The 14923-nt window shown below is 37.1% G+C and overlaps 1 protein-coding gene across 1 annotated transcript in view; it reads left to right on the forward strand.

Moving 5' to 3' along the window:
• The window catches only part of MUC19 (mucin 19, oligomeric), a 97325-nt gene that overhangs the window by 35548 nt on the left and 46854 nt on the right, over positions 1-14923 (forward strand). Inside the window, exons 30-33 of the mRNA XM_067698686.1 lie at positions 6846-6944; positions 7224-7298; positions 9373-9471; positions 10889-10954. Coding sequence (XP_067554787.1) covers positions 6846-6944; positions 7224-7298; positions 9373-9471; positions 10889-10954 — 339 coding nt within the window. The remainder of the gene's footprint in view (positions 1-6845; positions 6945-7223; positions 7299-9372; positions 9472-10888; positions 10955-14923) is intronic.

A 14923-nucleotide genomic window follows, 5' to 3' on the forward strand; every position in this document is an offset into this window, starting at 1 on the left:
TTTTTATCCATTCAGCCAGTCTATGTTTTTTGGTTGGAGCATTTAATCTATTTACATTTAAGGTAATTATCGATATTTATGTTCCTGTTACCATTTTCTTAATTGTTTTGGGTTTGTTTTTGTAGGTTTTTTTCTTTCTCTTATATTTCCTACCTAGAGAAGTTCCTTTAGCATTTGTAAAGTTGGTTTGGTGGGGCTGAATTCTCTTAAATTTTCTTGTCTGTAAACTTTTTAATTTCTCTGTCGAATCTGAATGAGATCCTTGCTCAGTAGAGTAATCTTTGTTGTAGGTTTTTCCCTTTCATCCCTTTAAATATGTCCTGCTGCTCCCTTCTGGCTTGCAGAGATTCTGCTGAAAGATCAGCTGTTAACCTAATGGGGATTCCCTTGTATGTTATTTGTTGCTTTTCCCTTGCTGCTTTTAATATTTTTTCTTTGTATTTAATTTTTGATAGTTTGTTTAATATGTGTCTTGATGTGTTTCTCCTTGGATTTATCCTGTATGGGACTCTCTGTGCTTCCTGGAATTGATTGACTATTTCCTTTCCCATGTTAAGGAAGTTTTCAACTATAATTTTTTCAAATATTTTCTCATCCCTTTCTTTTTCTCTTCTTCTCCTGGGACCCCTATAATTCGAATGTTGGTGCGTTTAATGTTATCCCAGAGGTCTCTGAGACTGTCCTCCATTCTTTTCATTCTTTTTTCTTTATTTTGCTTTGTGATAGTTATTTCCACTATTTTATCTTCCAGGTCATTTATCCGTTCTTCTGCTTCCGTTATTCTGCTATTGATTCCTTCTAAAGAATTTTTATTTTCCTTTATTTTGTTGTTCATCATTGTTTGTTTACTCTTTAGTTCTTCTAGGTCCTTGTTAAACATTTCTTGTTTTTTCTGCATTCTATTTCCAAGATTTGGATCATCTTTACTATCACTATTCTGAATTCTTTTTCAGGTAGACTGCCTATTTCCTCTTCATTTGTTTGGTCTGGTGTGTTTTTCCCTTGTTCCTTCATTGGCTGTGTGTTTCTCTGTCTTCTCATTTTACTTAACTGACTGTGTTTGGGGTCTTTTTGCAGGCTGCAGGCTCATAGTTCCCATTATTTTTGCTGTCTGCCCCAGTGAGTGAGGTTTGTTCAGTGTCTTGTGTAGGCTTCCTTGTGGAGGGGATTGGTGCCTGTGTTCTGGTGGGTGGGGCTGGATCTTGTCTTTCTGGAGAGCAGGGCCACATCCGGTGGTGTGTTTTTTGGTGTCTGTGAACTTAGTATGAATTTAGGCAACTTCTCTGCTAATGGGTGGGGTTGTGCTCCTGTCTTGCTAATTGTTTTGCATGGGGCATCCAGCACTGGACGTTGCTTGCCATTGGGTGGAGCTGGGTCTTAGTGTTGAGAGGGAGATCTCTGGGAGAACTCTCGCCAACTGATATTACATGGGTCCGGGAGGTCTCTGGTGGTCCAATGTCCTGAACTCATGTCTCCCACCTCAGAGGCTCAGGCCTGACACCAGGCCAGAGCACCAAGACCCTGTAAGCCACCAGGCCTAAGAGAAAAGGGAGAAAAAAGAAAGAAAAAAATTTTTAATTATTAAAATAAAAAATAATAAATGAAAAAAAAAATAGAGCAACCAAACCAATAAACAAATCCACTAATGATAACAAGTGCTAAAAGCTAAGATAAACATAAAAATCAGAAACAAATCAGTCACAGACAGCAAACCCCAAGTCTACAATTGCTCTCAAAGTCCACTGTCTCAATTTTGGGATGATTCATTATCTATTTAGGTATTCCACAGATGCCGGGTAAATCAATTTGATTGTGGAGATTTAATCCGCTGCTCCTGAGGCTGCACAGAGAAATTTCCCTTTCTCTTCTTTTTTCGCACAGCTCCTGGGGTTCAGCTTTGGTTTTGGCCCCACCTCTGCAAGTAGTTCACCCTCAGGCATCTGTTCCCTGCCCAGACAAGAGGGGGTTAAACAGTGGCTGAGTAGGGGGCTCTTGCTCACTCAGGCCAGGGGGAGTGAGGGGTAGAGTAGTCATAACTAGAATGTGGGGTGAGCCTGCAGTGGCAGAGACTGATGTGATGTTGTAACAGCCTGAGGGATGCCATGTGTTCTCCTGGGGAAGTTGTCCCTGGGTCATGGGACCCTGGCAGTAGCAGGTTGCATGGGCTCCTAGGGGGGCGGTGGGTGGTGTGGATAGTGACCTGTGCTTGCACACAGGATTCTTGGTGGCTACAGCAGCAGCCTTAGTGTTTCCTGACTGTCTCTGGGGTCCGAGCTGATAGACACAGCTCATACCCTTCTCTGGAGTTCACTTAGGCGGTGCTCTACCATCTGTGGGCAGATGGGGAAGGAGTCCCCTCTCCTGTGCACCCCAAAACAATGGTCTCTTGGCTCTTAGACAGGTCCAGATTTTTTTCTGGACTCCCTCCCAGCTAGCTGTGGTGCACTAGCCCCCTCAGGCGGTCTTCACGCAGCCAACCCCAGTGCTCTCCCTGGGATCTGACCTCTGAAGTCCAAGCCTCAGCTCCCAGTGCCCACCCACCCTGGCGGGTGAGCAGGCAAGCCTTTCAGTCTGGTGAGTGCTAGTCAGCACCGATCCTCTGTGAGGGAATCTCTCCTCTTTGCCCTCTGCACCCCTGTTGCTGCACTCTCCTCCACGGCTCCAAAGCTTTCTCCCTGCCCAGCCCCCGTTTCCACCAGTGAAGGGACTTCCTAGTGTGTGGAAACTTTTCCTTCTTCACAGCTCCTTCCCTGAGGTACAGGTCCCATCCCTATTCTTTTGTCTCTGCTTTTTTCTTTTGCCCTACCCCGGTATGTGGGGATTTTCTTGCCTTTTGGGAAGTCTGAGGTCTTCTGCCAGCATTCAGTAGGTGTTCTGTAGGAGTTGTTCCACATGTAGATGTATTTCTGACGTATTTGTGGGGAGGAAGGTGATATCCACGTCTTACTCCTCTGCCATCTTGAAGGTCCCCCCTCTGGAACCACACCAACCATAAATTTTATACTTCAACATGTGCTATAGTTTCCTGGACTGGGTATAAAATGTTGAGAATTAAATGTGACATTTTTGAATTTTAACAGTCATAAGAGATAACATGTCCATTTGCTGGTGACTGAAGTATCATAAGAATCTACTTAAAGTGAGGATGGCAATCAGTAGACTCTCAGAAGGATGAGTATGTTTATTGATAGTCTTATTTTGAAGCTCTTAAAAAAGCCAAGTTTAATGTTCTATTGATCTTCATTTTTCATGTAAGAATAAAGCAATTCATTTTAAGGCACATCAACATAATTAAAAAAAAACTTGTTTTATAAATTCATCCAATAAGCATCACGCCATAGTAAAAATAAAACAGTTTAAAGTGTTTGCTTTTAGAACACTTTTTTCCTTTTTTCTTTTAAATTTTTATTGGAGTATAGTTACTTTACCACACTGTGTTAGTTTCTACTGTATAGCAAAATGAATCAGCTATATATATATATATATATATATATATATATATATATATATCCCCTAGTTTTTGGATTTCCTTCCCATTTAGTTCACCACAGTGCATTGAGTAGAGTTCCCTGTGCTATACAGTATGTTCTCATTAGTTGTCTATTTTATACATAGCATCAATTGTGTATATGTGTCAATCCCAATCTCCCAATTCCTCCCACCCTACCCTTTCCCCCTTGGTATCCATAAGTTTGTTCTCTGTCTCTATTTCTGCTTTGCAAATCAGATAATCTATAACATTTTTTAAAGGAAGTAAGGATCCTTTTTGTGGAGAAATTGCCTTGCACAAAGTGAAGGCTTGAAAATCATATCCCATCTCTTTTACTGACATCAGTGATTTAAAAGTTGAACAGCATTTGACAAGTTGTGATGAATTCATAACTACATAATGATTTTTGGTTTTTAGCTTTCTAGTGGTGAAGCTCTCTTGATCAGTGATGAGAAAAATGGATCCCAAGATAAGAGTTTAGTCATCATTACTAGCAAGTTTCTTGTTTCTTTCTAAATATAGTATGCCTCAACTAAGAATATTTAAATAGACACTGAAAAATGAAATGTAATATTTCCAGATATAATATAGCTAGGAAGACACATCATTTTGAACATGTGTTGCCTCTCCATGAATTGTCTACGATGGATGGAAGGATTTTTTTCTTAGACATGAGAACCTATTTTACCCAGAAATTTGGTTTATAGTCTCAATGTTCTAAATGTACTTTCATTTTGGATAATATATTTGTCCTTTTGAATTGAACCAATATGATTAATGGGTTAATTTAATTTAGCCAAAACTCTTCTATTTTTATTTTCTGCATTGTCTTAAGATATCAATGTGATATTTTAAAAAAAAACCTATGATTCTTGAATAGGTAAGATTTATTTCAAAAAAAGACTGTGCAGAAGGGCACCTTTTTTCCCTTATCTTGTTCCCTGGGTGAAGTACTTTTGATCAAGTAATATATCAAATACTTCCCTGTATCAAGTACTTTTCACTGGCCATTAGTTATTTTTTTGTTTTTGTTTCTCACCTATAACTTGAAAATGACTTGTACAATAACTTGTACAAGTTATTTTAAAGTTTCTTCCATAAATTTAAATGACCTTCTCGGATGGATCAAAGGCATTCCTGCCAGATAGAAGGAGAAAGGCCTGGGTGCTCAGAAGAGGATTTATGATGTATTTGACTTTAAAACTTTAAAGGAAGTTAAAGGAAGCAATATGCAAAGCTTAAGTTTTTTTCCATGCCTTATATATCTATTTTATTTTCTATACAGTAAAGGCTTTCAAAGGGTTAAAATGCCCTGAGAGATGCTTAGCCAACCATTGCAATAAGTATGTTATTTTTAGAAGAAAAATTATTCAATTATGCTTTTTTCCTGTTTAGCTTGACAAATCTTGACACAGAGCTAATATTTACTGAGCACTATTATAATTATTTGACACATATTATCTCATTTGGTATAGAATTCTATGAAGTGGGCACCATTATTTTCCTCAATTTACAAATGAGGAAATGGAAGCACAAAAGGTTAAGCCATGTGTTGAAGGTCACTTGGTAATAAGTAGCAGAGAGAGGATTAAATCCAGGGCATAGTTTTCTAGATTCTAGTCTTAAGGCTTTTGTGTTTTGATATTTAAAAAAAAAGTTAAATTTAATTTAAATCAGTTATTGAAGTAGTAGCATGTAATTGCAGATTCCAATTTCAAATTGGGACTTGTGTTAAAATTTATAATAACTTATTTAATAAGTTTCTAATAAATTTATAACTTATTTAATAAGTTTAATAAATTTATAACTTATTTAATACATTTCTATTAAAACTAAAAATAGCTCATTGACTAAATGGGATACTAATTCGTATAATTAAAATGTAGGTTTCTGTTACATAACAATTTGATATCTTAAAATGCATCTTTCTTTTCTCAAAAAGTTAAATTTTATCAGAATTTATATAAGTTGTATATAAATTTTATTTGTTTGTATAATGTGCTTATTCTAAAATTGCATCAATCATAGAAAGAAGATAATTGTACCAGGATATTACAGAGAGCCAGTTGAGTGTAGTGGGAAGCAGAAGCAGATAAATAAGAACTAGAATCTCTTCTCTTCTACTTACTAGCTGTATGACCCTAGTTTTAATCTGTCAAACACTCTGAAGATTAGTTTTCTCATTCTTTAAGTATGAAAAATATAATATCTACATTACAGGACTTGAGTAAATGTGATAGTGCAGCTTTGTGTAATACATAATAAATAATAAAGTCAAATTTATTACTACTTACAATTTTTTAAAGAATAATTCATTATGTAAATAAACTTAAATTTTAACAGAGGAGTTTAGTATTTTTAATAATTAATCACAAGTATACTGCTTCCTTAATTAAAATCAATTTTATGTATTTTTAACTTTTTTCAGGAATAAGATATTTTGCAAAAAATAAACCTTGCAATACTGAATGTGTTGTTTATTATGGTAAATGTTATAGATACTCCTTAAGATTATCTTTCAAATTTATATTAAGTAAAATAGAATCCATTGAAGAAAAAAGGCAAATTAATCATTTATAAAAGATTTTATAAAAATTTAAATGGTTCTTAGAAGTAAACAAAAAACTTAGCAGTAGCTGGGAAATTAATTGCAAGATTTTATTTTAATTATTAAGTTTATTGAGAGGTGAAAAATAAATGAGGTTAAAATAATAAAATAAATTATTAATTTTATCATGAGGTAAAAATAAATGGACACAGTCACTTTGAAAATTGTTAGGGTGGATTACTACTTTGTAATACACAGAGCTATCAATATTTTGGTAAAGACAACTCTTTCTATTATCATTTATGTCTTGGCAACAAAGAATCTGATACACAGTAATTCATAACATCAAGTACTTTAGTGTGTATGTTCATCTGCAAGTAATGGAAAAATCAACTGAAATTGTAATGATTATGGATGTCAAAATTAATGAGAACAGAAATGCTTTATCTATCAGTTTTGGTAATTAAACCATGAAGACAAGTAGATGTGGATTCTCATACATTCCTGTTAGTAGAGGCTTATCCATACTTTTTATTGCTATATCAACAATTTCAGACCTACCTCTTCCCAGGTTCTTTTGTGGGAAAAGATAACATGACTTTGTTAAAAAAAAATATGGCAAGAACTAAACCAAAATCTTAGTAGGAAAGTAATAACGGAACAAAAATCTTAAGGACTCTTTGAAGAAAGTCACTGGATTCATGATTCTCTTTTCTATAGTAAGAATTGACTGAACAGTTAAATCACCCATTGGTATTAAAGGCCAAGTAAACTTGAGATGAGAAGTTCACTTTATATTTTTCTCAGGTATTACTAGAACTCCAGTGCCTATCACCTCCACAGCTGGAAGTGTGGGCACCACAGGAGCAGTGGGCCCCACCTTCACCAGTCCTGGGCTCATATCAGGTAAATTAAGTTCAGAACAAATATACCAGCCACTCCTAAGCAGCTGGTTTCAGGCAATACTGCTCACTGCAATATTTTACAAAATCAATGTATCTGACTTATATATAATCAGATTTGGATGTTCTTTATATGTAATTAAAATGTAGACTCCGTAGTTTTTGCACAAGTTACTTTATTATTGAATATCATGTTATAATCATATACACCCATTACCTTGAGAGTTGACAGCATGCACTTTTTTAACAGAAAAAAACTTTGTTTTTTCTTTACCTTCATCAGGGTCAACTGGAGGATCAGTAAGTGCAACCACAGGCGCTGAAGATGGAAGCACAAGTGACATAGGCTTCAGAGCAGGTGAGACAAAGAAATGAGTCCATAGCTTCTTTCCACAAGCAGTCCTCCTTTTCAAGTCAAGAACAACTGTACTCTGAGTTCATTAGATAACAGGGATCTGGTGTCAGCACTATATTATCTGGATGACTTTGGGAAAAATTCAAAAATTAATATTTATATGTTAACAAAATATTAGTGACATTTCTATGGCACACTGAAATTTCTGAATTATGCTGAAATATGTGTCTTTTTTCCCAGGTGGAAGAAAATAATAAAAGTTCTCAAAGCTGGCAGAGGCAGGATTAGAACCCAGACCCTTAGCCTCCTCTGTCATAGCTCCACAATTCTGCGAGCTGTGCCTAAGAGCAAACATCCAAGAGAAGTCAGTGAGAGTATGCTTGCCCTTGTGCATCACTGACTAAATTTCAACTACTGTTGGTTTCATGAATAAAATATTATTGACTTCTTTAAGTGTAGATGATTTTGATTAAAAACAAACAAGCCTGAGTTCACCCTGTCCCTTATGCTGCAAGTTAGTGACTTTAAATATTGAATAACTCTTAAATTTCCTCTGTGCATCACATTTGCCTCTGCTTTTGATCAGATGTTAAACATTTTCCACCTAGTCTTTACATGCACCCACCTCGCTCACTTTCCTCTGATACAGTGATGCTCAAAGTGCAGTTCCCAGACCAACAGCATCCACAGCTCCTGCAAACTTTTTAGAAGCACAGAATTTTGGGGCCTACCTGCCTAGAATCAGAAGCTCTTAGTGTGGAGCCAGGCAAACAGTGTATTAACAAGCCCTTTAGGCAATGGATGCTTGTCAATGTTGAGAACTTTCCCATCCTTCCCCACTTCCCTCCCAATTTACACTTTAGTTGATACCACACCAGAATGAACTTACAAAACCTCAACTGTCATCATACCACTCCACTACTTAAAATCTTTCAACTTTTCAGATTGCTTTTAGGATAAATCAAAACTCCTTTATATACCATTAAAAGCCATTTCTATAGTGTTTCCATGGAATTTCTCTTTATGCATTTATTAACTAATCGATGGCCTGACTTTATTTTTCTTACATTTATTTTCCCTTAGTAAATTTCTCAATTTAAAATCTTTGTCAAAAACTTTTTGGAATAAGATATTGTTTGCATGAAAAATAATGTGTTGAAAGATGTAAGCTACAGTAGCACAAATTAAGAAACTATTTAATTCCAACTAGATCAGTGAATTGACTGAAATTTGAGGGTGATGACTATTTAGTATATATTTTCTAGAATTTGAATGGGAATTATTTGGGTGATAATGACAAGTCAGTCCAGGGCTTCTCAAAGTTTGCTCTGCCAATGAGTGCAATTCAGAACTGTTTGTTACTGGTCCATGAAGTGATAAGAACAGAAACAGAAAACAAGTATTTAGAAACATGGCAATTTGACACAGCAATTTTTATATTTGTTGAATAAAAGCTTATGTTGTGTATGGATTTATTTTTTTTTAATTTTATTTCTCTCCTTTCATGGCATTTTTCCAAAGCATCAATATGGAAGACTGAAAATTTTACAGAATTGATCTTTTACCACAGATCTTCTGAGAAGCACGTGTTAGAGTATGAACTTAGGTCTAGATTGCCTGGGTGACCTGGAGCAAGTCACTTAACCATATCTGTTAAGTGAGAATAGTAATATTATCTGCCTCAGAGGATTTTTATAGGATTACATGAGTTGATTTATGTCTAGGTTATTTTTCAAACTGCTATTCTTTATGAGCAGGAACAGGGGTCCTACTGCACCAACAACAGGAGATGAGGAAGACGGCACACCCAGCAAACCAAGCACAGGAGCAATAAGCCCAGGGAAATTAGGCAGTTCAGGATGTGCTCCTTAACCCCTGTTAAATGGCACTGAACATATTGCAGGTTGAACTAAAGATTAAGCTCTATGTGGTATAAGACCATCTAGTCACAGAAATCATAGGGATCATTTAAAGTTGTCTTTTATGTGAGAAACCTCAATTCTGTCACATTAGAGAAGAGTGGTATGTAGAATCCGGCAACAGTGGAAGTAATACTCATTCCCTGCTGTTGTGTCAGGGACCCCAGGAGTATCAGAGGGTTTCACAACCACGCATGGAAGCAAGAGCACAAGTGGAGACTCACTTACCCCAGGCACAACCCCGGGAGGCCAAGCAGGTATTGAAATGGGAAGTCTGAGGCATCTTCTTACTGACCTTAGGGAAGTAGCCAGCACTTCTGAGTTATTAGTTACTAGTAAATGCACATATTCATGACCTCACTATCCCTGCATTTATGGGATTAATGGCAGTGTTTCTCTAACATTAACTCAGAGGTGATTTATAGCAAAGCGTGTTATGTTTCAGATTCTAAGACTCCTGCCTTTGGACTTCTGAGGCTGTGAATGTGAAGTGGGGCTAAAGTCATGGTTTGCAATCTTGGCTACAAATAAGAATTGACTAGAAAGATTTTTGAAAATACATACTGAAGAGGCTTTTACAGAGTAATTGAATCAGAACTCCTGGAAGAAAGACCCAGGCATAAGTAATTTTTAAAAGCCTTACAGTTGGTTCCAATGTATAGGCTGGAGCTGAGAATCACTGGGCTAGTGTATCTGTATATTTAATAAGCAACCCAGATGGTTCTTATGATCAATTTTTGGAAAGAGTGAACTGGGAATGTATAAGTGTGACAAGTCTTTTGAAAACAGAGAACAGCATATTCTGTTCGCTTAACTAAAGATCTTTATATATATATATATGTAATTTGATATATATTGTTTATTTTGAAAGAGACTACCAGATCATCAGCTGGTGAAACAACTAGAGCACCAAGAAGTGAAGTGACACAAACTGAAGGTAAGTTAGGTGAGTAGAGGATCTCACTGAGGCCACGACTTTTGTCAAAAAGGGCAGTCTTTCATCAGAATACCATTGATTGCACTTAGTATTAGTTGATAACATACCATCCAACAAAAGATGTAGGATGTAGAATAGTATAAACATGATTAACATTTTCAAGAAGTCTTTTTTCTGGTTTCTCCAAATCTTCCCTTCAAAAGTACTACAGTACTGGATTGTCATAATAATATATATACTCTCCCAATACTGTTTATGAGGTGTAACAGGAGAATTTGTTGGAACTACCACTGGAACTGGCAGTGGCATCACAGCTAGACCACCCTTCCATGGTTCCAGCCCAACTGGTAGCTCAGAGTCAAGGTGCAGGTCACCAGGACACTTTGGTGGTGCTCCATCAGGAGCTGAGACTCCAAGTTCTCATGAGGAATTTAGGTGAATTGAGCAATGGCTATGGATTTAACAGTTATAATTTTAGGACAAATGGATATGGGTAGTTTGAGCATTTTCATTACAACCATCTACGTAGAGTAGAGTTGCCAGATAAAACACAGGATGCCATTTAAATTTGAATTTCACATAAATAAGAAATTTTTTTGGTGTAAGTATGCCCCATGCAATAATTGGGATGTGATTGTTGTTTATCTAGATTCAAGTGTAACTGGGTGTCATCTATTTTGATACGCTATATCTGGCAACCCCAATGTCCACTGAGAACCATTGTTCTTTTCAATTAGGAACAACTGGAGGGGAAAATGCTGCCATCACTGGAGCTGCTGGTGAAAACACTTCTGGAGCAGCAGGTACTGAATGAACATAATCAGAATAAAACCAGACAATGGAAATGTGAGTTCTTTACTTAAAATTTTGTCAGAGGCAAGGTTTTCTGGAAAATTTAATTATTATTATTTGTGTGATGTCAAAACTGATGAAGATCAGAAATAAATCAAGAGTTATTTATTGATGTGTGCCCACATCACACTGGGTGCCCTAGAGAAAGTAGGAGAGGAGAAGAGTAAGATACTTATTCTCTTAGAACTTGATTTTTGATCAGGAGAAATGAATATTTATATACACACAAAGGCAAAAACCATGTCCAATAGAAGATAATCTAAATCGAGGAAATGTTCAGTGACAATTGTTGAAGTGGGAACTCAAGAGGACCTTCTAGTAAGAGAACTGATTTGTTGGGGTTAAAGGCAAAAGAATTATTCTATTTTGAAAAGAATATGACATTATGATCAGTACACTATGACTGTGTTGACTGAAGAAAAGCACACAACCTAAAAGTTGTGAGTTATGTTTTATTTAGGGACCTTATTGAGGACTATAGCCCATGATACAGCCTCTCAGATAGCTCTGAGGAACTGTTCTGAAGAGGTAAGGGAGGAGCCAAGATATATAGGATTTTTGCTGAATACAATACATGTAGTCTTACATCAAAAGATTACAGCTAATCATAAAAAAATCAGACATCTCAAGTTAATGATTTTAGTGCTCTTCTGTGTATGGGAAGAAACAAGAGTCTAGGCTCATTGAAATTATTCCTTAGGTGTTCATCTTAACTATGTAGGGCCAGTATCCTCTTTTTCTCCATCTTGAATTCCCCTGAGGGCGCACTGTTGGTGGGGGAGGCCGCAGTAGCTGATGGCGTGATGGCAGGCAACATTCTTTGTTTACTGGAATGGCAGGAGACATTCTTTGTCTATAACTATACACTTTAACTTGAGCAAATACACTCAAAATATAAGTAAACTGAGTGAAATTTTAGGGATGTATTCAATTTCAGGGGAATAAACAGCAATCATATTTCAGGTGTTGGGGAAATAGAATTGAAAACAAAATCTCCCAACCCAGAGACCCTGTCCACAAAGGTAGAAGACAAAGAAAACAGTTTTATTATTGAATAAGCATTAAACCAGAATGTGATGCAAATTATAGCCAATTCACTAAAGATCTATAAAGGCAGAAAGAAATCTCACCAAGCCAATACAATCTGCTACATGCATGTTCTCCAGAAAAATAGTTCGTAAGTAAGAGAACTTGACAGCACCATTTATTACACATAGTTCATTCTAAATTCACCTGGCAATTGGGTGACCATCTGGTTATTTAATAACTGGTTTTATACAACAGAAAAATAAACTTCTATCTTGATGATAGGAGGAAGTTTTGTATCTGGAGGGGGAAGAACCACTGTCTTCTTAGATGTTTACATTTCAAAGAGATAGTGCTCAAGCCCTTGAGAAAGACATTTCTGGGTCATTAAGCTGACAAGAGGCTTATTTAGTTTTTTTGAAAGATTTACATACATTTCAAAGACACTGAAAAGAACTTGCATTTACAGATATTCTAAAGTAAATACTCTAAGAAAAGGAAAGGGGAAGTCTCTTCCCTTATTTTCAATAGAGAGAATTAAGCCTCTTATTCAAAATTTTTATTTGTTCTTACACAGGCCATCTTCATAAAATGATCAATTTTATATTTTAATTAGCTAGCTTTTTTCTCCCATTATAAAATTAAGCCTTGCCTAGGGTATTGCCTGGAGCAATCCCCAGAGCTGGAGGTGGCAACACCCATGGGGAACCAGGCACTGGAGCCACAAGTCCCGGGAAATCAGGCAAGTTTGGACCTGATTTTTTAACAGTTCCCAACCACACCTCCCTCATCAGTGTCTGATCTGGACTAAGGATCTGATCCTTAATGTGCACTGATGCTCTTAGGATTGAGTAGCATTTAAACTCAAGGAACCTGTGAAAAAAATTTTTTTAAAAAAGAGGAAAATGGTGGCTGCATACATTAGAAGCTACACATACCTCCTTTCACCAACCAGAAATATCAACACAGAGCCCATATCTAGAATATTTAGAGAAGACTAAAATCTCGAGACTGGAAAAGAGCGCTCTGGGGCTCATAGAGGAATCAAGATTCAGGTCAGAGCATCAGAACAGAGGGAAGTATAGAGAGGTCTTTAATAGTGGTAGAATGTAGGTAGCATCAACTGGGTTCACCTCCAAAAGGAAAGGTCCTCACCTTGATTAGAGAACACTGAGAGATCTGGGATCTGGCAAGTCAGAGCATTTGTGAATGCGAGTTTGAAAGAAAGGATTGGAGAGTTCATGGAATGAGAACTGGCAGTCTTGGGAAGGCATGCAACTGCTTGTAAAGGGGAAGGAGGCATATTGGAAGGTGAAGGAATCCTTGGAGAATGAATGTCAATGGAAAAAGAAAAAAAAAATGCTCAGGGTCTCAAGAAAACAGTATAATAATTAAAAATTAGAAGACAGAAAAAGGAAAAGCTCCACTTATAAAAGAATCTTCCCTTCAATGTAACAAGAGGAAGCCCTTGATCTTAGAAATCTGATGAACCTCACAGAAGCCTCTGTGCCCTCACTGCATAGGATCTCCTGCTATTGCTGTTTTAGGAAAACACAATGCAAAAATAAAAAGGCATGAAAAAAATTAAATTCCAATATCTATTTTAAACTATTCTTTTGTATACATTTTCAGAAATTTTCAGCAATAGCAAGCAAATTCTAAAAATCTAGTCATAAAGCAGAGGAACACTAAAATGTTACCAAATTCAGGTTTGGCTGTTCACTGCTTGAAAGCCAATATTGAGAGGCAAGTGTTGGTAGAAAGGAAAAGTTGTTTTAATCAGAAGTCCAGCAATCTGAGGAGAAGGTGGACTCATGTCCCAGAACCAATTCCAAACATTCTACTTGGCCATGACAGTTTTTAAAGGGAAAACAGGGAATCTCAGTGAATCGTTGAGGCAAAATGTTAGGTTCTGTATCATTCTCCATTGCATGCAGAATGCCTGACTCCTCATGATCTTTCTTCAGATGTTTTCTTGCTTGCATTGTCTGCCTGCAGAATTGCTAAGGGGGAGTCTGGGGGTAGAAAGCTAGTCACTCTTTAACTACAGAATTCTTCATTCCTACTGCTTTTTTTTTTTTTTTTTTTTTTGTGGTACGTGGTCCTCTCACTCTTGTGGCCTCTCCTGTTGCGGAGCACAGGCTCCGGATGCACAGGCTCATGGGCCCAGCCGCTCTGCAGCATGTAGGATCTTCCCTGACCAGGGCACGAACCCATGTCCCCTGCATCGGCAGGCGGACTCTCAACCACTGCGCCACCAGGGAAGCCCTCATTCCTACTGCTTTTAATCTAGGGAAAGAATCAACAGGTTAGGCAAGGTATTATGTGCATTCATTAGGGCATAAGTCAGGAGTTAAGTTAAATGTTGCCGAGTGATCTCATTTCTATAAGGTTTGAGAGGAACAGAAACAGGCAACAGGAAAGGGGCAAAGGAGCTTCTTACAAATCCCCACTGTCAGACATCATTCTATTTCTCTGGGATTAGGGGTGAAGGTCCATGTTCTGTAACTTCTTCATGTTGACATATGGCACCATATTCTTAGAGTGGAAGATGTTGACATGGGTCTGTAGCATCTCTTTGCTGAAAGTTTTAATTGCCTGCTTACATATGCAGGCAGAGCAAGTTATAATTATTTTGATACCCTCAAAGATATAGATTATTATGAGCAACAATGTTAATCCCATTCTCCTGAGGCCAGTTCTTGGAATTGTGCTAGCCATAGATGGCTGACATAGGCCAGCCTATGTCATGGGTACATTCTGGTCATCATGAAGTTAGCTTTTTCCCTCTGGTGGCAGTCATAGTTATCTGTAAAACAACTCAGGAATGTGCACCGGACACTGAAAGATTCTGTGACTCTATTCCCTAATCATTAACTGCTTGAACTTGTTCT

This window comes from Pseudorca crassidens, chromosome 11 (assembly GCF_039906515.1).
Source record: "Pseudorca crassidens isolate mPseCra1 chromosome 11, mPseCra1.hap1, whole genome shotgun sequence".
Taxonomy (NCBI): Eukaryota; Metazoa; Chordata; class Mammalia; order Artiodactyla; family Delphinidae; genus Pseudorca; species Pseudorca crassidens.